Source organism: Diabrotica undecimpunctata, chromosome 5, assembly GCF_040954645.1.
Source record: "Diabrotica undecimpunctata isolate CICGRU chromosome 5, icDiaUnde3, whole genome shotgun sequence".
Taxonomy (NCBI): Eukaryota; Metazoa; Arthropoda; class Insecta; order Coleoptera; family Chrysomelidae; genus Diabrotica; species Diabrotica undecimpunctata.
Genome location: NC_092807.1, coordinates 13,269,523 through 13,293,582, shown reverse-complemented (window position 1 = coordinate 13,293,582; position 24,060 = coordinate 13,269,523). Strand labels below are relative to the sequence as shown.

Sequence of the window (24,060 nt, the reverse complement as noted above, 5' to 3'; positions counted from 1 at the left end):
AAAAGGTAAAGAGTTCGAAAAAATGTAAAAGCCGCGAGCCACGAATGTTTGGGCTGCTTGTGGTATTTGGTACAGACCAGGCAGTCGAAGAATTAGTTTCAAATAATATAAAAGTATTAGGATCCAGTCGTTGCGACGGCTGTGAAATTTAAATGTTTTATTTGGGGATTTTACACAGATTAGCATTGATTGTGTGACATTTTTGAACAACCATGAAATAAAACTTCAACGAAAAATTTTTTCATGTAATATCGAAGTCATAATAAAACTTTTCATAAAATAATATGTTGAAAATGAAAGCATGTCAGCTAAAGGAAGAGAGCTCGCTGATTTCACACAGAGGAGAAGGATTGGTGTACTCTGTGTGCAGGAAACTCATTGGAGAGGTGGAAAACTCGAAAGATTTTCGAGACGGATGCAAGTTAATCGAACATTCACGGCAAAAATGGAGTAGCTCTTGTTTTGAACAACGAATCGAAGGAACATGAAGGAAGGTACAACAATGGGAAATGGAAGCGCAAGATCGTAGAAGATGGAGGGCTATAATGGATGCGGCGAAAACTTACCCCGAGTTGTAAAATCAGTCAAGAAGAAGAAAAAGAAGGATGGGAGGAACATATTGTAGGGGTAATAAGAAGAAGTGGTAGAATAATGAGTGTCCAATTAAATACAGGCCATACCAACGTTAACATCATTTGTGAAGAACAGCAAAAGGAAGAATTTTGGAGGGCCCTTGATTGCGAGATACTCGAGATTCCTGTAGACGAAAAGTTGTATAGGAGATATTTGAATGGTCATATTGGTAGAGAAAGAGCGGGAATAGAAAGAGTTCGTAGAGGTTTGGGAATGAAAATAAGAAATGATGAAGGAAATAGTGTGATTGACTTTGGAGTGGCATGGGATTTGGCTGTTAATAATACGGTCTTTATGAAGACTGAAGACCATTATCTTGCCTATAGTAGCAGCGGAAGATTTTGTGCTGTGTAGAAGAAGTCTTAGGACTTCTTAGGATGCAGACTTAAGACAAGCATGGCAGCGAGTAAAAAGAGGACTCGCCCGAAACGGAATTGGTTTGATAAACAATCCGAGGAAATGCTGGAAATAAAAACTCACAAAAGATTGAAATTGCTAGAAAACCCTACAGAAAATAACAAAGCAGATTTTCACAGAACAAGAGCACAAACAAGGCGAGTACTCAGAACTAAAAAGAGCGACTATTAAGAACAGCAAATACGAAAACTGGACATAAGTGGCAATAAAAATCAGGTAAGGATATTCTTTAGGGAAGTGAAGACAGTTAGAAGAAGATAAAAATATTAGGGTAACACGAGCTACGAAAAATGAAGCAGGTGAACTAATAATAGTAGAAACAAAATTCGTTGAACGATGGCAGGAATACTTTCGGAATTTACTAAATATTGAAAGTGAGTTTGAGGATATGTGAAAATACCAGCACCAACATTTCAAGAAGCAAAGAAGAGGAGGAAACGTTTTACATCAAAAATTGTATGACAATATTCTGAGAGGCATATAGCTTATCAACATAGCGTAAAAAGTTATATCATCTATATATCTTGCTAAAGAGGCTCACTCCGTATTCGGAAGATATTGTAATGTACCTACCTACTCACATGTAAGATAATTAAAGTATCTATGTATTTCTATATAGTTTTTAGTCACCTGGTATATGTTATTTACAATTATGAAAAGTTCTCATGTATAATCACTAATAATTATTTGCTGTTAGAAATCAGAATCAATACTCTTCATAAATATTTTCCTATTTAGAATAAATAAGTTTCGCTAGTTTATTCACCTAATACTTCGTATCTATGGAATAATAATAATTTATTTCTCTTATTTCTTTGTTCGATAAGCTATCCGTATTTGCTATTTTAATATTAATATTTGAGTCCAATCTCTTGTACTCAAATCCATCCAGAAACATCGTTAAATAATTGTAGATAACAGAACTTATATATTCATAGTTTAAGAAATAACAAGCAGAGTGTAATTTTCATCCTCTAATATAATAAATTTATACATGTCAATATATTCTGTTTAATTCCAAAACAAAGAGTTAGTCCGGAGAAGAAATAAACGCATAGTATTCCATAACAAAATTTGGTGTCAGAACGTGGGATATTAGTAGCAGAGTTCCTCTGATTGCTGATAGAAGGAGAGCTGAGGAATTTTTGAATTGACTTGTTTCCTTCGAGGAATCATTCAAAAAAAAACTGTCAGTGTGGAAAAATCGCCACTACAACTAATTACATTGGGGTCCAGTACATCCAGTTCGAAATCCAGTTCCAGTCATAACCCAATTGTAGTTCCATCGGAAGTAGAGGTGAACCCGTGGAATAATAGACTATGCGACCAACAACAATATTCTACTTGTAAGTACATTCTATCTTAAATTCTGTCTCATATTTTAAAAATCTTGTAAACGTATGTCTACTTTATATCCTGATATAAGTAACTTATTTGACGAACAAATACCTTCTCCCGACTCAAATTCTCTTTCAAATTCTTCTACTTCTAATTCAAATAAAATGTCAGTATCAATTGAAATAGCTGAAAAACTTCTCATTCGATTTGATGGTACAAAATCAAAATTATACGAATTCATAGACAATTGTGATAAAGCATACAATTTAGTAAATCCGCAATCCAAACCCATCTTATTAGCCATTATAGAAACTAAATTAACCGATAAAGCTAGGGCCATAACTAGAAACAGAACATTTGACGAATGGAAAGATTTAAAAGACTTCTTATTAGATGCTTATTCTGAACGCCGAACTGAAGGTCAGTGGCAATTGGAATTACATTCCTTACGTCAGATGCCCAGTGAAAATGTAATGTCATTTGCAAATAAAGTTGAAAATTGCTATATAAAATTAATAAATACACTTGATCCAGACTTATCTCCAGATGCAAGAAATGCATGTACTAAACTCTTAAAAACTCAAGCACTAAATGTCTTTATTAGAGGATTAAACAAAGACCTCTCTATTTTAATCAAAGCCCGAAATCCAGATTCCTTAGAAAGAGCTGTTGCTATAGCAATTGCCGAAGAACAAGAACAGTTATCAAGACAAGAAATTTTCAGACCATTCTGTAATATTTGCAAACGAAATAACCATTCCTCAAATAACTGTCGATATAAAAACAATTCAGATAGAAATGTTAGACATCTTCAAAATTCTAGTTTTCAAAACCCAAAATATCCTAATTCAAATCTTCAAAGGTCAAATTCTCAAAATCAAAATTATAAACCTTCAAATTCAAATTCCAATTCTGATTTTCCTCCAAACTTAAGAAAAGAAAATACCAACACTTCCCAACGTTTTTGCAGATACTGCAAAAAACCAGGTCACGTTATAGAAGAATGTAGAAAACGCGAATTTAACAATAAAAACAAAAATCCAACAAATTCTTTAAACTTCCAGAATCCTCGACAACCAACGGTCGATTCTCGAGGAGTTCGTTCAGTTCAGGCCGTATCACAACCATCAACTTCTCAGTCACTTCCTATGTAGATTTACCCTTAGTAAATAATTCTAATCCATCCTCTTGCAAGTTTCTAATCGATACAGGCGCAGATATTTCTTTAATTAAATATTCAAAAATACTAAACATTCCAAAAATTTATTCTAAGTCTATTACTCTACGAGGCATTGATAAAAATGTCTTAAATCCAAATAAAACTATATGTAGTTGTAACGTAAATTTCAAGATAAAAGATTTTGTCCAAACTCATGTTTTCTATGTCGTAGAAGACGATTTTCCTCTTCATTTCGACGGTATATTAGGTAGCGATTTTTTTGAAATAAATAAATGCCAAATTGATTATAAAGAAAATAAATTAAACTTTAAAAATTGTTCTATTTCAATCGAATATATAAAATCTCCATTAAACAATGACAATGACGAATTTCTGAGAGATCAAAATATCGAGACAAGTTCTAATATCGATGAAATATTTCCTTATGATGCTAAATCCATAGAGGATCATTCTTATTTAGAAACCAATGATATCCAAATAACCTTAAGTAGTGAAGAACTACTATCCAATCCAATTCAATCTAAATCTAACTCTAAATCCAAAGAAAATTCAAGTCCAAAATGTGTAAAATCCACTGAGATATGCACAAATAAAACTTGTAACTCTTCACGAAATCATAAATCAAAATCCTGTTCAGAAGAAAAATCCTGTTCAGACGATCTTATACTAAATCAAAACTCTAATTCTAACTCAAGAAGTAATAAAACTATTCTATCCGCAAGAACTGAAACAATTGTTCAAATTAAAGTAATAAATAATGAATTAAGCGAAGGATTATGTCCCGAACGCGAAATCTTTAAAGGTGTATTTTTATGTCCTAGTGTTGTTAAAGTAAAAAATGATTTCTTTTTAACCTCAATCGTAAACACTACTGAAACGGATGTTGAATTAAACGATATTCAAGTAGCAATAGAAAAAATTCCAAATTTACAAAACAATGCAAATATACGAAAAATGTCTTCTTATAAAGATAATACGAATTCTAACAGAATTGCTAAATTAAAAAATGCCTTGAGAACAGATCATTTAAATAGTGAAGAAAAATCATCTTTAATTTCTATTTGCAAGGAGTACAATCATATCTTTTATCTGGAAGGAGATCAACTTACCAGTACAAATGCCATAACTTGCAAAATTCCTTTAAATTCTAATGTACCTATTAGCACTAAATCATACAGGTATCCTGAAGTACACAAACATGAAGTCGAAACTCAAATAAAAGGTATGCTAGATCAAGGTATTATCGAAGAATCAACTTCGCCATGGAATTCGCCCCTTTGGGTTGTGCCAAAAAAGGCCGATGCTTCAGCAAAGAAGAAATGGCGAATTGTTATAGACTATCGACGACTAAATGATATTACTATAGGAGATTCATTTCCACTTCCGAATATAGTCGATATATTAGACCAATTGGGTCATTCAAAATATTTTTCAACAATAGATTTAACATCAGGATTTCACCAGATCAAAATGGATTCTGAGGATTCTCCAAAGACTGCTTTCTCAACTCCGTCTGGACATTATCAATATTCACGAATGCCATTTGGATTAAAAAATGCTCCCAGTATTTTTCAAAGGCTAATGAATACTGTCCTCTCAGGAATACAAAATTACAGATGTTTTGTCTATCTCGACGATATAGTCATTCATGCCGATACATTAGAAAATCATAATAAAAGATTAAAAGAAGTATTCGAAAAATTGTCTACATTCAACTTAAAAATACAACCAGATAAGTGCGAATTTTTTCGTCGCGAAGTAATGTATTTAGGACATTTAATAACTGAATTTGGTGTCAAACCGGACGAAAAAAAGGTATGTGCTGTTACAGATTTTCCTATACCCAGAACACAAAAAGATATTAAGAGCTTTTTGGGTCTCACTGGTTATTATAGACGCTTTATAAAAAATTTCAGTGCTTTAACACAACCTTTAACAAAACTGCTGAGGAAAAATGTTGAATTTAATTGGACAAGCATTCAACAACAGTCATTTGAGAACCTGAAATCAATACTTTGTTCAGAACCAATACTTCAGTATCCAGATTTTACCAAACCCTTTGTCTTAACAACGGATGCTAGTAATTATGCAATAGGGTCCATACTTTCTCAAGGTAAAGTACCAGATGATTTACCTATTGCTTATGCTAGTCGTACCTTGAACAAAGCGGAATCAAACTATAGCACAACAGAAAAAGAATTACTTGCAATTGTATGGAGTGTTAAACACTTTAGACCATATTTGTACGGAAATAAATTTTTCATTTATACGGATCATAAACCACTCACATGGCTATTTAATGTAAAAGATCCCGGATCAAGACTCGTTAGGTGGAGATTAGCATTAGAAGAATATAGCTATGAAATTATTTATAAACCAGGTAAATTAAATCAAAATGCTGATTGTTTAAGTCGTCCTCCTTTAACCATATCTGAAACAAATATTTGCGAAGAAAACAAAAACCCGGCAACAATCACCTTACAAATAAACAAAATGAGTAAAGAAAATAATGACACTTATTCACAGTTCTTATCTAAATCCGAAACTATATTAATAACAAATGATAATATAAAAGAAACAAATGAAAAGATTACATCATTTTCACAAAATTTAGCATTGTTTGTTTCCGTAGATTTAAATTTTAATGAGATCGTTCAGAAACAAATAAATAAACAATTCAGTCATATAGAAAAATTGAAAGCCAAAAATCCAAGACTAAATGACATTATATATATTTCTGATCAAAATAAAAACTTTTATTACATATTTATAAAAAATAATTATTGGGACAATACCTCTTATGAAGATATATTTAATTCCCTAATAAAATTAAGAGACTGGTTATTAAACGATAAAATATTAAAAATTTGCCTACCCAGAATAACTTTTAGCTACGATAAATTAAGTTGGGGAAAAATTAGATCTATGATTAGATTTATTTTTAGAAAAACTGATATATCTATTATCATTTATCATGATATACTAACAAATCCTGAACCTGAGGAAATAACTACAATATTACAAGAGAATCACACTAGTCCTACGGCTGGACACTCTGGTTTTCATCGGACATACAATCGTATAAAAAAAACATTTCAAATGGAATAATATGAAAAATGATATTAAAAACTTTATAAAAACCTGTGAATCTTGTCAGAAAAATAAACTCGTTAGAAAAAAATTCGTAAAGCCCATGGAGATAACAACAACAAGCTCAAATCCATTAGAAAAAATATTTTTAGATATAGTAGGTCCTTTACCTTTAACCGAGTCAGGTAATAAGTTCATATTAACATTACAAGATGACTTAACAAAATTTTCTCAAGCTTATGCAATTCCGAATCATGAAACCAAGACTATCGCTGAAAATCTGGTTCGTGGATTTATTTGCAAGTTTGGAAAACCCGATATAATAGTTACTGATCAAGGCCGAGATTTTACTTCCAAATTATTTTCTCAAATCGCCAAGCTTTTTAAAATCAGACATATAAATTGTACTGCTTATCATCCAGAATCAAATGCTGCATTAGAAAGGAGTCACGCTACTTTAGCAGACTACCTTAAACATTATATTAAAGCTGATCAATCCGATTGGGACGAATGGCTAGATTTTGCTATGTTTTCATATAATACAACTAATCATACTTCAACCAAATTCACACCATATGAACTAATATTTGGATATACACCTAATCTACCTAGCAGTATAATACGACCAGTAGAACTCAAATATACATATGAAGATTATTTAGATAATTTAACACTTAAGCTTAGAAAATCTCATGAGTTAGCAAAAACGAATCTATTAGAATCTAAAGTAGTCAGTAAAAAATATTATGACCAAAAGATTAATGACACCGTTTTCTTAGAAGGACAATTAGTATATCTCCAAAATGAGCAAACAAAGAAGGGTCAAACCAAAAAACTTACACAAAATTATAATGGACCTTATAAAATTCTAGAGATAAATTCTCCTGTCAATTGCACAATTTTAGTAAATAAAAAACCAATAAAAGTTCACATGAATAGATTGAAACATGCTTTTGTTTCAGGTATGCAATAATATGGCTGACAAATAGTGAACAAATTCACAAGAAATATACCAATACTCCTATCAACAAATCACCTGGAATCTATTACGAACACATAAAAAATGTTCAATTTATTGAAACTCATTGGAACATATTAAGTCATATTCCTTTACAACCTTTTACAGACAAATTAAATTTTGTAGATCTCACCTATCAAAAAACATTAAGACTGTGTCAAAACAAACCAGTTCTTATTGAATTACGATTATGCGATACTTCACTAAAACTCTTAGGACAAATCATACCTAGACTCTTTCAAGATGAACAAACTTTAAAAAACATAATTCTGCATGAACATTTTAGACCAAAACGCGCTCTATTTAATGCAATTGGATCTGTTTTCAGGACCTTATTCGGTACCTTAGACAGTGATGATGCTGAAAATTTCAATAATGCTATTAACAAAGCTGAAAGTAACGAAAATCATCTTCTTGATTTACTAAAACAACAAATTCATGTAGTAAAAGCCACGATTGCAAATTTTAATAACTCTATTACAAATCTAGACCGAAACAAAGTGATTTTTGATAAAAATTTTGAATCAATTACCAATTACACAGATAAAATGAATAATAAATATTTTAATTTAGATTTAAAACAAAAAATTGAAGAACATTTTACCTTACTAACTTTCTTTATAACAGAATTACAACAAGAATATTCTACTTTAATAAACGTTATTCTATTTGCAAGAAATAATAACCTTCATCCTTCTGTTATAACACCTGAGCAACTAATTCAAGAATTATCTAAAACGGTAACGCATTTACCTAGTACATCGACTTATCCATTTCCATTGACTATCGATTATGCTCATAAATATTTCGATATCATTTTACTTAAATATATATATTTTGATAACAAGATTTTAATTACGGTTAGTATACCTTTGGTTAGTAATACTCCTTATTCTCTTTTTAAACTAATATCTCTTCCTATAATTCATCCAACATTAAAGAGACTTACCTTTATTCTTCCATCTGTCAAATATCTTGTTCTTTCAGAAAATAGAAACATTTATGTTACTATTGATACATTAGAAGACTGTTATTCATTAGATGAAGAAAAACTTATTTGCAAAAATCCTGATACTTTCCGATTTACACACACTAATCCAATTTGTGAAACTGAATTGTTAACTTCAATAACAAACATACCATCTAGTTGCGATACTCGTATAATTCAAACAGAATATGAAATTTGGCATAAATTAAACAAACCAAATTCTTGGATATATGTTTTACCCAAACCAACAGATTTAACTTTAAGCTGTCAGACTAGTACGCCAATATCTATTGTTCTTTCAAACACAGGTATTTTTTCTACTTCGAATAATTGCAAAACTTACACCGGATCAACTATTTTGATATCTGTCTCAAATCCAAAAGAAAGTAATTTTCAGTCTATCATTCCAGATTTATCCCTTCCAGAAGTCTGTTGTGATGATATTAAGATAAATAATGAATCCAAATTACACCTTGTTCCCTTACAATTAAATAATCTCGATCGAGATGCATTAAATTTAGCAAGCCATAAACTAGATAATTTAGAGAAAATGACCTCAGAAACAAATATTAATTTTTCAGACACAATAAAAAATAGTTCTTATTTCACTTATGCAATCTTATTTTTGATAAAATGTATGTTACTTTATATTTTATACAGGATAATTAAATATTTTTACCGACGATTTCGTAGAAATCCGTCACATAGTTGTCAACAAATTACAAATTGTTTAACACTAAATATATGTCAAAGTAAACGAAAACATGTACATGAGACAGATTTAAGTATAGATTGTAAACATAATAAAGACAATAATTATAGTGAATCCAAAAAGTGTGAAGAGACTAGTTTCACAGAGACTACACCGATAAGACGAAGTGAAAGACTATCGAGACTAAAAGAAACTATTTAAATGTGTTAAAATAAAATAATAATGTATACAAATGTTTTATACCATTTAAATGAAAATTCATTTTACAATTATTTTCATTCTTACAAAAGGAGGTGTAATGTACCTACCTACTCACATGTAAGATAATTAAAGTATCTATGTATTTCTATATAGTTTTTAGTCACCTGGTATATGTTATTTACAATTATGAAAAGTTCTCATGTATAATCACTAATAATTATTTGCTGTTAGAAATCAGAATCAATACTCTTCATAAATATTTTCCTATTTAGAATAAATAAGTTTCGCTAGTTTATTCACCTAATACTTCGTATCTATGGAATAATAATAATTTATTTCTCTTATTTCTTTGTTCGATAAGCTATCCGTATTTGCTATTTTAATATTAATATTTGAGTCCAATCTCTTGTACTCAAATCCATCCAGAAACATCGTTAAATAATTGTAGATAACAGAACTTATATATTCATAGTTTAAGAAATAACAAGCAGAGTGTAATTTTCATCCTCTAATATAATAAATTTATACATGTCAATATATTCTGTTTAATTCCAAAACAAAGAGTTAGTCCGGAGAAGAAATAAACGCATAGTATTCCATAACAATATTATAGGCGACTACCAATGCAGCTTTCGTGTTGGAAGGTCAACAATAGATCAAATATTTACGATCTGATAAATATTAAAAGGAAACTGGGAATTCCATTGAGATGGACACCACATTTTCGTAGATTTACAGCAAGTATATGATTGGATAAAAAGAAGTAGACTGGCTAGCAGTACTAGAAATGGGAATACCAAGAAAATTAGTGGATCTAACTCAAATGTACGTGACAGACTCATATGCACAGGTAAAGATAGGAAACAGAACATCGATGCCATTTAGTATAACGTCAAGACTTAGATAAGGAGACCTCTTATCACCATTGCTATTCAATTTAGCCTTCGAATATGCTTACAATATGCAAAGTAAAATATCCTCTGAGATGAAGGGGATATCCAACGACCAAACTATTTTTGGCTTTTGCTGATGTTCTAGATGGTCGCTCATTCTACAAGAATTTTCTTGAGAGGTGTCTTCACAACTCGAGGAGGAAACAGGTACTCTGGGTCTTAGAATAAACGTACAGAAGGCGAAATACATGCTAGTACAACTTCTAAGTAGTAAAAGAGTTTAAATATCTGGAGACGGTAATCACAGACGACAACCACATACCAAAAGAGGTGTCAGAAAGGATAGCTGCGAGAAATATAGGAAAATACTCTATATTATCATTATTCAGATCTGTGCTGCTAAAAAGAAAACCTAAATTCAGACTATACAGGTCAATTATTCCCCAGTTGTTACATATGGAAGTGAAACATGAACTCTACATCAGCGGGAAGTAAATAAGCTGCTGGTATTTGAAAGGAAGGCTGTTAGAATAATATTTGGACCTCAAAGAGAATAATTGCCAGAATAGTGGGGAGGGTGCCGCAATGCTGAATTGGTGACTCTCTTCTTCTTCTTCTTCTTCTTCTTCGTCTAGCCATTCACGTCCACATCTGAACATAAGCCTCTTCAAGTTTTCCTTTCCATTGTTTTTTATTGTACGCTACTTGTAGCCAATTTTTCTCGGCAGTCCTTTTCAGATCATCTGTCCATCTCATAGGAGGTCTGCCTCTGGGTCTTTTGTGTTGGTATGGTCTCCAGGTTAAAATTGATCTGTGCCATTTGTTTAGATCGCTTCTAGCTACATGTCCAGCGTATTCCCATTTCAACTTTAATGATTTTTGCACCACATCGGTGACTTTGGTTTTCTGTCTTATCCATGTGTTTGTTTTCTTGTCCTTAAGTGATATACCAAGCTGGTGTCTCTCTATGGTACTGAAAACATCTTCAGACATAAAAACTAATCGGATAAGATGGGTAGGCCATGTGGTAAGATCAGAGGAAGACAGTTTTTTTAGATGCCAGGCGGTAGAAGATCATTAAGCCGTTCCAGAAAAAGATGGAAGGATGATGTTGAAGCTGATTTATATAGGATTGGGGTACAACAATGGAAAATGGAAGCTCAAGATCGTAGAAGATGGAGGGCTATAATGGATGCGGCGAAGACTCACCCCGAGTTGTAAAGCCAGTCAAGAAGAAAGAAGTGTAGTAGGTCACCACCGACCGCTGATAGAGGATACGGAGATAAAGATGAGGCGGAAAGAAAAGCAAGTAGGTCACCAGAAAGTAAAGTGGTGAAAGGATTTGGTAATAGTCTTTAAGTGTAGAGTGCTGGAAGATCCTGTGGGAAAAGATACGGTAGACGACTAGTGGGAAGCCAACACAAAAGTTGTGGGAGGTTATAGTTAGTCTAAATCGGATTTTTTATGTGAGTTTGTGATATCTTTACACTATTCAATATTATTTCTTGACGATGATAATTTCTTCTGCTTTAAAGCTCTACAGCGTGTAGGTTACTCTAGGCATCGCCCTTCATAACACTGTGTTGGTTTTAAAAATTCACTCTAATAATTCAGAATATAAGAACTATAATAACACATTATAATTAATACTAGGAATCAATCATTTTTGTCCCTGCTCTAGGACCATTAGAAGATGCCCCCTTTTCAACATGTTTCAACTTCTGTATCTAGCTTCTCTGTTCTTATTTTCTATCTTCTTTTCTTGTAGATCTTCCGCAACTGCTTCCCTCCATCTTTTCCTCGGTCTGCCTCTTTTCCTCTTATCTTCCGGTGTTCTCCAAACTATGTTCTTTACCCCTCTACTATCCTCCATTCTAACAAGATGACTTAGCCACTGCAATCTTCTAGCTTTGACAAAAACGCTTATTCTCCCTTCGCCGAACAGTTCATAAATTTCAGCATTTGTTCTTCCAATCATATTTCTGTCAATTTCCCTCCAAAAATTTTTAATATTCTTCGTTCCCATATTTCAATTTTCTGTTGTAGTTTCTTTGTTAACACCCATGTCTTACACCCATACGTTAGAGTAGATCACAGGATAGTTTTATACAGCCTTATTTTTGTATTTCTCGATACCTCTTTCGATTTTATTATTCTTTGAAAACTGCCTGCGCACCTTTTGCTATTCGTAGATCAATTTCCTTTTCTCATTCGCATTTATTTGTCACAAGAACTCCCAGATACATGTAATCCTCCACCTATTTAATTTCCAGAATTTCTCTCCCTAATGCAATTTCCATATTTAGTTTTCTGCTTTTCTTTTGCTTATTCTTCAGCTCCATGTATTTTGTTTTATTTATATTTATCTGTAATCCCTATTTTTCTAATTCTTTTTTACTTCTAGCCAAAAGTACAACATAATCAGCATAGGCTAGACACTGGTGACTCTTATTAAATATTGTTCCCGCTCTATTCATATTGCTGTCTCTTATTATCTTTACAAGGGCCAAATTAAACAGCGTAGTGGATAGAGGATCCCGTTGTTTTACACCTTTCTGAACTCTAAAGTATTGGCTGTTCTTTCCATTAATCTTATCTGCGCTTGTAGTGTTCTGAAGCATCATATGTACCAGTCTGATTATCTTAGATGGGATTTTAATCGACGGAAATTAAGATAAGGATTGAGAAGGCAAGATCAGCTTTCGTCAAAATGAAAAAAATCTTTAACAGCCACGATATAAAATTGGAAATAAAAGTTCGTTTACTAAAATGCTACGTATGCTCCGTTCTTTTATATGGCGTGGAGTCATTGACCTTAACTGAAGCATCACTAGACTCGAAGCATTTGAGATGTGGTGCTATAGACGCATGTTGAGAATTTCCTGGATAGATAGAATTACCAACGAAGAAGTACTACATAGAATGGGTAAAGAGAGCGAACTAGTCGTAACCATAAAACGTCGCAAACTAGAATACCTGGGCTATATAATGCGTAATGAACAACAATATGACTTACTTCGGACCATACTTCAAGCTAAAGTGCATGGGACAAGAGGTCCAGGACGAAGAAGAATATCCTGGCTGCATAACCTACGAAAATGGTTTAACTTAACCACTACCGGACTTTTCAGGGCAGCAGTCAACAAAGTCAGAATAGCCATGTTAGTGTATAACATCCGTAACGGATAGGCACCATAAGAAGAAGAAGGGATTTTAAACCCCTGTAGTGCCTTTACCTGTTTTGATCTACCTACATTGTCATAACCACCCCAAAAATCCACAAAGAGAAGGTGGGTCGGTATGTCGTATTCATATGCACCAGAGAGAACTTGTTTCAGCGTAAATACATGGTCACTAGGTGATCGATTTTTTCTAAAATCAGTCCAATATATTTTTTGTGAACTTTTCTATTTGTCTTTTTATTCTGGTTGCCATTACTTTGTATGTGACGTCCAAGAGTGCTATTCCTCTATAGTTATCACAACTCGACAGGTCTCCCTTCTTATGTATTGGGTATATTATACTAGAACCACTCTTAAGGTATTACTTTCTCTTCCCAGAATTGACATATTAGTTTGTAGATTTTTTCTCTCATTTTTTCCTCCATATTTTAAGTTTTCTGCTGCTATCCCGTTTTCTCCAGGGCGTTATTATATTTCTCTCTGTATTATATCTGTATTAAATTAACTGTTTTAAAATAATATAATTATTTTATAATAATTCCATTTTGCTAATATCGACCTGAACTACTAATTTAATTTGTATTAATAGAAAATAAATACGATTCGAAATAATGAATTTAAAATACATTAAAATATATATAATACCGACTATACAAATAATATGCTGATATTTCAAATCTCTCAATAAATTTCAAATGACACTAAAAGTGTTGGTTAATTTATAATACATTGGTTAAATTAATTATAATTTTAGTAAAGTATGTAAATTTTGTTGAAAGATAAAAAACAGTACTTAGGTACTATAATTTAAATATAAATTTTTTTCCGAAAATATAGTAACCGTGAATTGCAATAAATTAAAATTAACTTAATGAAGTTGATAAGCCACAAAGGATTTTGGTAACACTTGGAGGTTCTTGGAAGAACTAAATTGTATACTGCAATTAGAGGAAGAGAGAATCATCTGACCTTAAAGAAGTAGAAGAAATAGCAGACTTGTACGAACTGATCACTTTACAGCCCGCCTTAAAATTGTTAGACCTTCCGAGATATACCAAACTGCATCTATTGGATACCCGTAAACTGATCACCTCAGAAAGGTATATTCATCACCAGCATTTTTGCCCCAAGCCGCTGGTTTCTAGTGCGAAAAATTGCTTGTTATACTTCTTCTTTACGTGGTAATTTATTAAATTCAGAAATTATTTTTAGCAAATTGCTTTAAAATTTAACTGCTGTATTTATATCTGGTGTATCTCCGATAAATTCTCATAAGCTTTCCTCTTGCAGGTGTTGCTGATGACTTGACGGCTTAGTTTTAGGAGATCGTTTGCGTGAATCGTAGTCCACAATATTTTTCGCAGCTAAAGTAATTATAGAAATATAAATACATCCTGGTAATTTCCAGACAACTGGACTTTATTTTATAAAACAAATTCTATTGTAGTTTAAGAATTTTAATAATTTTTTTCATATTGCTTGAAAAATTGCCTTATTTAACTATAAAAAATTATACACTTATGACTTTAGCGATACTCCCAAACCGGTTGCAAATTAATGGTAACATAGTAAGTTTGTCATAGTACTACTTGTGATTGGGAAGAGTTTGTGTATTTACAGCGAAAATGGCGAAACGGTTTTAGATATAATCAAGTAATATGTAATTTGCATACTTATTTTACTGCTGAAAAAGATAGTGGAAGTCATTTGCGCTCAGTTCAATCCATAGATAAACGAGTGTGTATGCATTGTGTATTAGAAAAAGAAAAGTAAATTTTTGGGAAATGAAAACTGAAAAGAAAAAGGTAAATAGTGAAGTGATCTTACTGAGGGTTGTAAGTTTGAAATTCGAGACAATATATATAAAATGGTGAAAGAAAGAACATGTTTCAGTAAAGACGGTGTTAAAAAACTTTCCCTGTACTTTCAAAAAAGTAATAGGTATTAATGGCACAACATTTTGGCTCAAAAGTGGAGTCCAAAACTGTCATTGTCAAACACGGAATTCTCCAACAGATTTTCTTATTTAAAAAAAACAGGTAGCTATTTAGGGGAAATAATGTTTCTTGTAATATTTTACACAATTAAAGCATAGCATTAACGTTTTTCTCAAACGTGAAAATGGTGGAGATTGTCACATTTGATACTAGACCTCTCATACATAAATAGTCACTGGCAATCAAGGTTTTTTCTAGTTACGTACTTCCCAAATTCTGTTGGACTTATTTATTAATTATTTCTCATTTTTATATTTGCCACACCCCATAAGTTAAAAACACATAACCTTCATGATTCATGCGAGAGATGATGTGCAGATGTTTTAAAACGCCATCTGCGCGATTTATTGGTTTTAGACACCTCGACCCCAGTGCCCTACCTTGCAGTAAATACGGACTACCGATCCGCTCCAACTGACCGCTCTAATTTTCGATCATCAAACGATAGCTATCGGCACGCCATAAATTTCCTCATTGATTATCCGCAGCACCGTACAAAAATTTTAAATATTTCCGAAGTAATTAGATAAAGTTGCTAATTCGAAATGATGGGAATGGTTTTAGCGTGAGTCATGCTGCTTTTTAGTTGAATTTATCAATCGCAATAACAATAACTAAAAATAAGCTATATACTACACAACAGTTAGGCTGGAAATGTCGTTACAGCTAATATATTATTAGACCAGGAACAGAGCATTACATTTTTCAATTTCTCGTTGAATTCTAGGGGTACTTTGTTGAGCACACATTCGGCCTAAAACATCACGTAAGGTTTCATCGTACTGCTTGAACCTTAGGTCGTATATTCTGTGGTCGTATCAAAAATAGTGCTTTCACTACTGCAATATTGTCTACAAACAGTGCAATGTATCGTGCTGTAGCAGATCGAATTGAGGCATAATTTCAGAGTATTTGTGGTTACAGTAAATAGAATAGTATTTTTCATAATAATCTTCTATAGTTATTAACGCAAACGAGTGGTTATGTCTTCACTAATTTTAAAAAGAAAAGCTGCGGTTTTATTGATTGAAGATGTTGAAAAACCAGCGAAAAAGAAAAAAATGTGTAAACAGTGGTTGTTAAACAGAAACAAATATAGCTTTGCTTTGCAAATACCTACAAAAAAATTGCTTTGCTTATTTACAAATTATTAAAGAAAATATCCAAAACTTTTATTTATCCACCTTTAATATAAAAATAACTGTAAGTGTATCTTATCTTCTCCATTTTACGCCTAAAAATTGTTCTTATGTTGTTGTCTTTCGTCCTTTTGGAAACAATTCCTTAAATTTGGCAGATAAAATAATATAATAGCACATTTTTCGCTTTATCTTATTTGCATGTTTTGATTTTACATTCCATAGGCATTTGTTTTCTCTATATAATTCAATAAACTCTCCCAGAAAGATTTGTGTCTAATGTCCATGATAATTCACGATTAAATAACAATATTATTCTGCATTTTAATGAACAACAAAAGTAGACGACTTCAAAAAAATCGTAACGGCAGTATTCGCATTCGCGACCCTACACACACACGATTTAACTACTGCGTACTCTGAAGCATCAAATTTACATACGCACGTCACGATTTATTGTTACTACAGTAGTTTGGACTAATTTTCTGCCCTCCTAAGGAAAACCACAGCATCTGCAGTACTTATAATAATGAGTAAATGGATTTCAAAGAATATGCAACTTTTAAAAAGGGCGAAAATTGTTACAACAATGCGGTTAGAAACGATTTTACTTTATATCAATAAATCTGTAAATAAACTATGTTTAAAAAAAGGAGCAGTAGTTTATCCTAATTTTGTAACGATATTATATTTTGCCTACCTCAGGGTAAGAATATGGGGTAGAAAATTGGGGACAGAAACTATGGGGGCGAAGATAAGGCAAGCAAAATAAACGCTACTATGCGAACGGCACTCAGGGGGTTGCTGGAGAGCTGGGGTCGTGGGTAAGTAAAAGACAAGGGGGTCGGATTGGGGTAACTACAAAAAAAATGAAATAAAGAAGTACTTACATAAATCTCCTGGACAACTGGATTAAGACAACAAGAAAGGGCTTCTAGCTATTTTAAGGAAAGGACGTCGCTTCGAAGAATCCTAAACTTGCTGGATTTAGGAAAAATATCCTAAAATAAAAAACACATAAAGGGTTAGGAGATTTTCTAAATTAAAATAAACAAAATGGTTGGAGCAATAAATTAAACATTTATTTGTGTCTCTAACAAACAGTTACAAAAATACAGATTGCATCAAAAATATACTATATAAATAGTTGCCAAATACAGAATAAAAAAACTTACATGTGTCCGTTTACAAACTTCGTTTACAAAGGGGTTGGAGATACTACAAAAACTTACAAATATTAACGCACAGAGATTAACCTTTTTTTAAAACAAACAAAACAAATAAATATCGAAAAAAATAAAGCTAGATGTCATATGTTAACATTAAATTAAAAAAACAATTAAAATGACAGCTAAGTTAAACCATAAAATTTACAATTTATTATTTATTACAAATCCTTTTAAATTTTAACGAAAGCAATTATTGTTTTAGCAAAAAAATGTCTGTCTTTACTTTAAAATTAATATGTTAAATGTTACCTTGATTTCACTGTTTCGCACTTAACTTTAAAAAAAAATTGTTAACATCTATGGAACATCTATCTGGACATATTCTCCAACAGGGACAAAGCAACCATTTCCATACTCAGGGACGAACAATCAAAAGATGTAGAATTAGGTTCTGTGGAGGAAGCAAGCTGACGACGGGGACATTCTATGTAAACATTTTACAAAATTTCTTCAGTTCCGGTGCACAAATCTTATGGTGATTACTCTGTTCTAAGCTGCCATTATGCAAAGAGTATTATCACCTTAACCGGTCTTAAGACATAACACAAAAAAAATTGAATCGCCTCGCGATTCCTAATTACTCAAACATCTTTCTATTCTGACATCTCTTGCTCGACTCCTCCGCGTTAGATTTTACAAATTCAACCAAAATAAATTTCCCTTTACGTCTCACAGCTAGTTTTTGTGGTCTATGAACCTAAACAAACAATCTACCCTTCTTGACCTCATTCTTAGCAACGAACCGACAAAAAAACATTGAAATATTTCCAGTTTTATTACGTATTAGAAAAATTGTATTACCTTACTTGCAATATTATATTAGGGGACTCGAATGTAAACAAATGGCAAAAACAACTGAATACCAAAACTTGATATTTAGAATCTCAACTTAAAATGCCATAATATATTGATCGTTTTAAAATCCATTTGCAAACAGAAAAACGAAAATATTCCACCGACAGGGGCGTCTTTAGAAATTTTTAACATATAAATATTTCGTAGTTAAAAAAAACTATCGTCCATAGGCCCATCCCAACTCCTTCCATCGATCTCTATCCTGAGCAATATTCTTTCAATTTGTTCCGGCAATTGTTTTTATGTCGTCTACCCATCTCCTCTGTGGTTTTCCTCTTAATCGTCTATCTTTGTAAGGTCTCAATGTTGTATTATGGCTTTCCAACGTATCAGTGACTACACTAAGAGTAAGTATAATCGTAACATTTCTATTTTAGTAAAACAATATATTGCCAAAACATTGTGTAAAAATTCAAATAATTAATAAATATAATTTAATTAAAAATAGACGACTTTGAAGATATAAACGCGAGCTGGGAGAAAATTAAAAACAACATTGAAGAAACAGCAACAGAAACTGTAGGAAAACGTAAAGTCATACTGAACAAAAGAAACAACAACAATACACCATGGTCCAAAAAAAAAATTAAAAAGATGTAAAGGGAAACAAGAGGCCTACACGAAGTACAAAAGATCAAATACTCTAGAATCCCGAGACACCTATAGAAGAATACGAAATGAAACAAAGCAGTTGGTAAGAAGAACAAAAAATATAAGAGTCAAATATCAGAGAAAAGTCATTTGGATAGGGAGAGTAGCGAAAACATAAGAAGAGCATGCAATTAGAAGACATAACACATTAGCAGAATAGCAGAGGATAGGATAGTACGAATAGCACGAGGTAAGTCACCAAATGGACGAAGAAGTATTGGCAGACTAAGAAAACGATGGCGCAATAATTTAAACAATTTAGGAGGCTAATATTGATGAAGAAACAGGCTTTAAAGCCTACATACAAGAAGGAAGAAGAATTTAATTAAAAACTATATGTTATTTAAAATCGTGCCTTAGCATCCACATACAGAAAAATTTGATGTACTTGGTTTTATCATAAAGATTGTTATTATATCAAATCTCGTAGAAATCAACATCCTTTACAAATAACCACCTGCCGCTGACCAAATTAGAGTCATCGGAACATTCACAAGACCAACAAAACGAACAAATACTTGGCGAAAAAAATCACTTAAACCAAAATTTAGTCAAGTCATCAACACCCATCAAAAACAAAAGAAAAATGTCGGGAAAAAAAGCAAAAAACCATCAACTAAACAAAAATCACTAATGTCTGGGGAGGAGTCATCACGGACTTCTTCGATGGCTTCAAAGATGGTATCGGGACCCGGGCCCCCTTTGAGGGGCGCAGCGCCAAGCGACTTCCGAAAGGTAGAAAGAAGGTAGACGTAGTGCATTAGCGAGGGCGGGACATGATGTGAGCTAAAAGGTGCACTGACTTGCAGTTTCTGCGGTTACAAGGTTCGTACGGAAAATAATAAAAAGATTAATATTATTTTTATTTAGAACTTAGCCTATAAACAAATTTTTAACACTTAATATATTCTTATACTGAGGTTTTTTTTTGTGTCATATCAGAATTATCTGACATTGACCATCACCAATGCAAAAACTTATGTCGTATGAAAAAGTTGTCCCGTGTTTTGTATTTCGGTCAAATTTCGAAGTTTGCTTTCTGCCTACACTTTTCCACTTTTTACTTTCCCTTGTAAATCAGCTGCAGTTTTTTGTATGTGTCTCCTCCTAATGTATACCCTACAAAAGAGATTTTCCGACATTTAGCAGTCTTAAGTACCTACTTCTCTAGTCTTATAGACTACTCCCATTATTTCTGTGTTAGTAATGCGTGCTGTCCAAGGAATCTTTCATAATTGCCTATGAATCTTCATTTTTAATACTGTAATTTAATTCGTTGTTTGTATTTTTACAGTTTAACTTAATTTTTTATTGAGATTTATTACAAGAGATTACAGCATAAAAAATATTTTCGAGTATTTTATATGGTCGCCTAAGTGAATATTCAGAGGAGCTTCTTGGCGAATATCAAAGTGGTTTTAGGCCTGGTCGATCAACAACAGACCAGATCTTTGTGCTAAGGCAAATACTGGAAAAAACCAATGAATTTAATATCGACACATACCATCTTTTCGTAGATTTTAAATCGGCCTATGATAGTGTCCTAAGAAATAAATTGTATGAAGCCATGGATGAATTCCACATCCCCGATAAACTGATAAGATTGGTTAAGGCTACAATGCGTAAAGTTGTTTGCAATGTCGAAATACAGGGCGAACAATCACAGGCATTTGAAACGCATGTTGGGCTGCGACAAGGAGATGCGCTGGCGTGTCTCCTTTTCAACATAGCTTTGGAAAAGGCGGTCAGGGATACCCAAATAGACAGCAGAGGAAACATTTTTAATAAATCATCCCAAATTTTGGCATATGCAAATAATGTTGATCTAGTTGCCCGCACAACACGCAAGCTAGAAGAAATGTATACCACCTTGTCAGACGCCTCAAAAAATATGGGCCTGCAAGTAAATGAAAATAAAACTAAGATAATGGCATCAATACCCACCAATAGAGCCAGAAACATCGGCCACCAATTCACGGTTGATAATTCTACCTTTGAAGTGGTGGACAAATTCACATACTTAGGCTCCCTGATCACCAAGGAGAACGTCATGACGGAAGAAATCAAGCGAAGAATAATCCTAGCAAACAAATGCTATTTTGGACTGAGTAGACATATGAGAAGCAGAAACTTAAGTCAAAAAACAAAAATAACCATATACAAAACCCTTATACAACCAGTGTTGACATATGGGTCGGAGGCATGGACCATTTCCAAGGCAGATGAAAATCTCCTGCTTATATTTGAACGAAGGATCCTGAGAAGAATATTTGGTGGCATCTGTGAAAATGGTGTTTGGAGAAGGAGGTACAACTACGAGATATATCACAGATATAAACATATATTTGGTGGTAAAGACGTAGTATCCTTTATAAAAATAGGAAGACTAAGATAGGCAGGACATCTGGCAAGATCACAGCAGAACAACCCTCCTAGAAGAATCCTTATGTCACAACCTGTGGGAAGTAGAAAAAGGGGTAGACCAAAACTCAGATGGAGGGATGGTGTAGATGAGGATGGTAGACAAATAGGCGCAGCAAACTGGCAACAGTTGGCAATGGATAGAACTGACTGGCGTAATAGACTTGGGAAGGTCGAGGCTCTTTTATAAGGCTGTAGCACCAATGATGATGATAATGATGATTACAAGAGGTTAATTGTTTATCACAATATCAGCTTCTGAAAAGTTGGTGACTCTTCTGATAGCTTTCTGAAATGTTCATTTCTTTTTCTTCAAGTTTCGCTCGCTTGGAACTTATTTTGACAATTATAATTTTGTTGGTTATGAGCCTGAATAGTTCAATTGAATTGCACGATGCCCTGCATTATTGACCCTAATAGTTCGTATTTTTTACCTCTCATGATGTACCTCAAGTATTACAACTTCCTGATTTTTATGGAATTTAAAACTTCGCATTGTTATCTTAGTTGTTCAAGAACTTGTGCGTTTGTTTGTCGTCCATGATATTTTCCGAATTCGTCGATAACACCACATTTCAAATGCTTCCCGGTTTTTAATGTTGGATTGTTTCAGTGTCCAGACCTCCACCCCATACAAAAGGGGGAGAAAATATAACATCGAAGCATTCTTATCCGGAGCATTATTTTGATATTGCGATTTGGATATTTGCTCTGTATTATTTATTAATTCATAATCGTTGCGATGAATATTTAGTTGCTGAGTAAAGTATTGCAGTTCTTCTAGTATTCTGGCCAGAAGGACGGTGTCGTCAGCATATTTTATGTTAAGTGGCTCACCGTTTATCATTGTAATTTTTAAATGGCTACACTGCGTAAACTCATGATACTATAACAAACAAGGTATGCTCTCACTTGCCGTTCTAATTTTAATCGTCTTTGCGCATGACGTCATAGCGAGACAAAGCCAGGGGACTTGTGTGGATCTTATTTTAACGATGCATCATATGGCAACGTTGTTCTATTACTGTAATGGATAACTTCGAAACTTAAACTGTTAACGGTAAGTATACCTCGATGTCATATCTTGCACTAAGAACTCATAACTAGTTACTTTCTGTGAAAACGTGGTTTGAAAATTAATAAGTAATTTGTAAAATTAATTAAAAAAATATATGAATCTTCGATTTGATTGTGTGTATTACAAACAAAATAGATATTGCTACAAAACATGAATTAAATATAAAAGGGCGGTAAAATGTAAAGAATTTGAAACATATAATCAGGAAAATATATCAGGAAAATATTATAAGGAAAAGCAGGTCATACTTCAGACTTTATGAATATCATTTAGACATTTATTTTACAATCTTCGTGATTTTTCTCTTGCGGATATTGTAATTATCTTTAATATTTTTATTTAGAATTAGTATTTTAAAATATATTTGACATATAAAAAAAGTAATTTTACATCTTCGCTCACATTTACATATTTTGCAGCTTCTTGCAGGTTTTTTAAATCATTTTTAGTTATTGTCAATTTGTTGCCATTATAACTACGAAGAATATGTTCCAGTTCACTACATTTAGTTACAAATTCCAGTGTTGGTTTGAGTAAACTACCCTCAGAAACGTGGTTTACCCAAGTAAACGATTTATCGTTAGCATCCGGAATATATCCAAGTATTTCTTTTTTTTTGTAACTTAAATGCAATAAGACCGGCTAAATTTTCCAATTCATCCCATTCCAGGTCTTTTATATTCGAATTAATAAAATCTTGATGACTGTCAATTAAATCTTCAGGGTTAATTTCTGTATCACCACTAGGAAGGTGATCTCTTCAGTGACAATTTCATAATTAATTATACTATTAGTAGTATTATTCCACTATAGTTTTTTTTTTAAACAATAGTCAGCTTCTGTAAAATGTTTTGATCATATTCTCGCGGTTTCTAGATTAAATTTGTCTTGCTGAAAACACTTGAAGACCCATACTTTACGCATTTGGTTGTCTCTAGGAAACACAAAAAAACGACGCTTCGAAAAAGATTTATTTTTTTTATTATAATTGTTTAAACAACCCACCACTGCGCAATACATTATGGCAACCCAATAATT

General features: G+C 32.7%; 1 protein-coding gene across 1 annotated transcript; it reads left to right on the top strand.

The window, feature by feature from the left end:
- The first annotated feature begins 1,618 nt into the window (after window positions 1–1,618).
- LOC140441076 (uncharacterized) lies at window positions 1,619–10,179 on the top strand. Its single transcript, XM_072531508.1, has 2 exons — window positions 1,619–2,396; window positions 7,621–10,179. The coding sequence occupies exons 1-2, from the start codon at window positions 2,371–2,373 to the stop codon at window positions 9,575–9,577; spliced, it is 1,983 nt and encodes a 660-aa protein (XP_072387609.1). The 5' UTR covers window positions 1,619–2,370; the 3' UTR covers window positions 9,578–10,179.
- The last annotated feature ends 13,881 nt before the right edge of the window (window positions 10,180–24,060 follow it).

Excerpts from the sequence above, each read along its gene's own strand:
- LOC140441076 (XM_072531508.1), top strand. The coding sequence starts at position 2,371 with ATGCGACCAACAACAATATTCTACTT. Across the intron at positions 2,397-7,620 it reads CCAACAACAATATTCTACTT|GTATGCAATAATATGGCTGA; the intron begins GTAAGTACATTC and ends CTTTTGTTTCAG.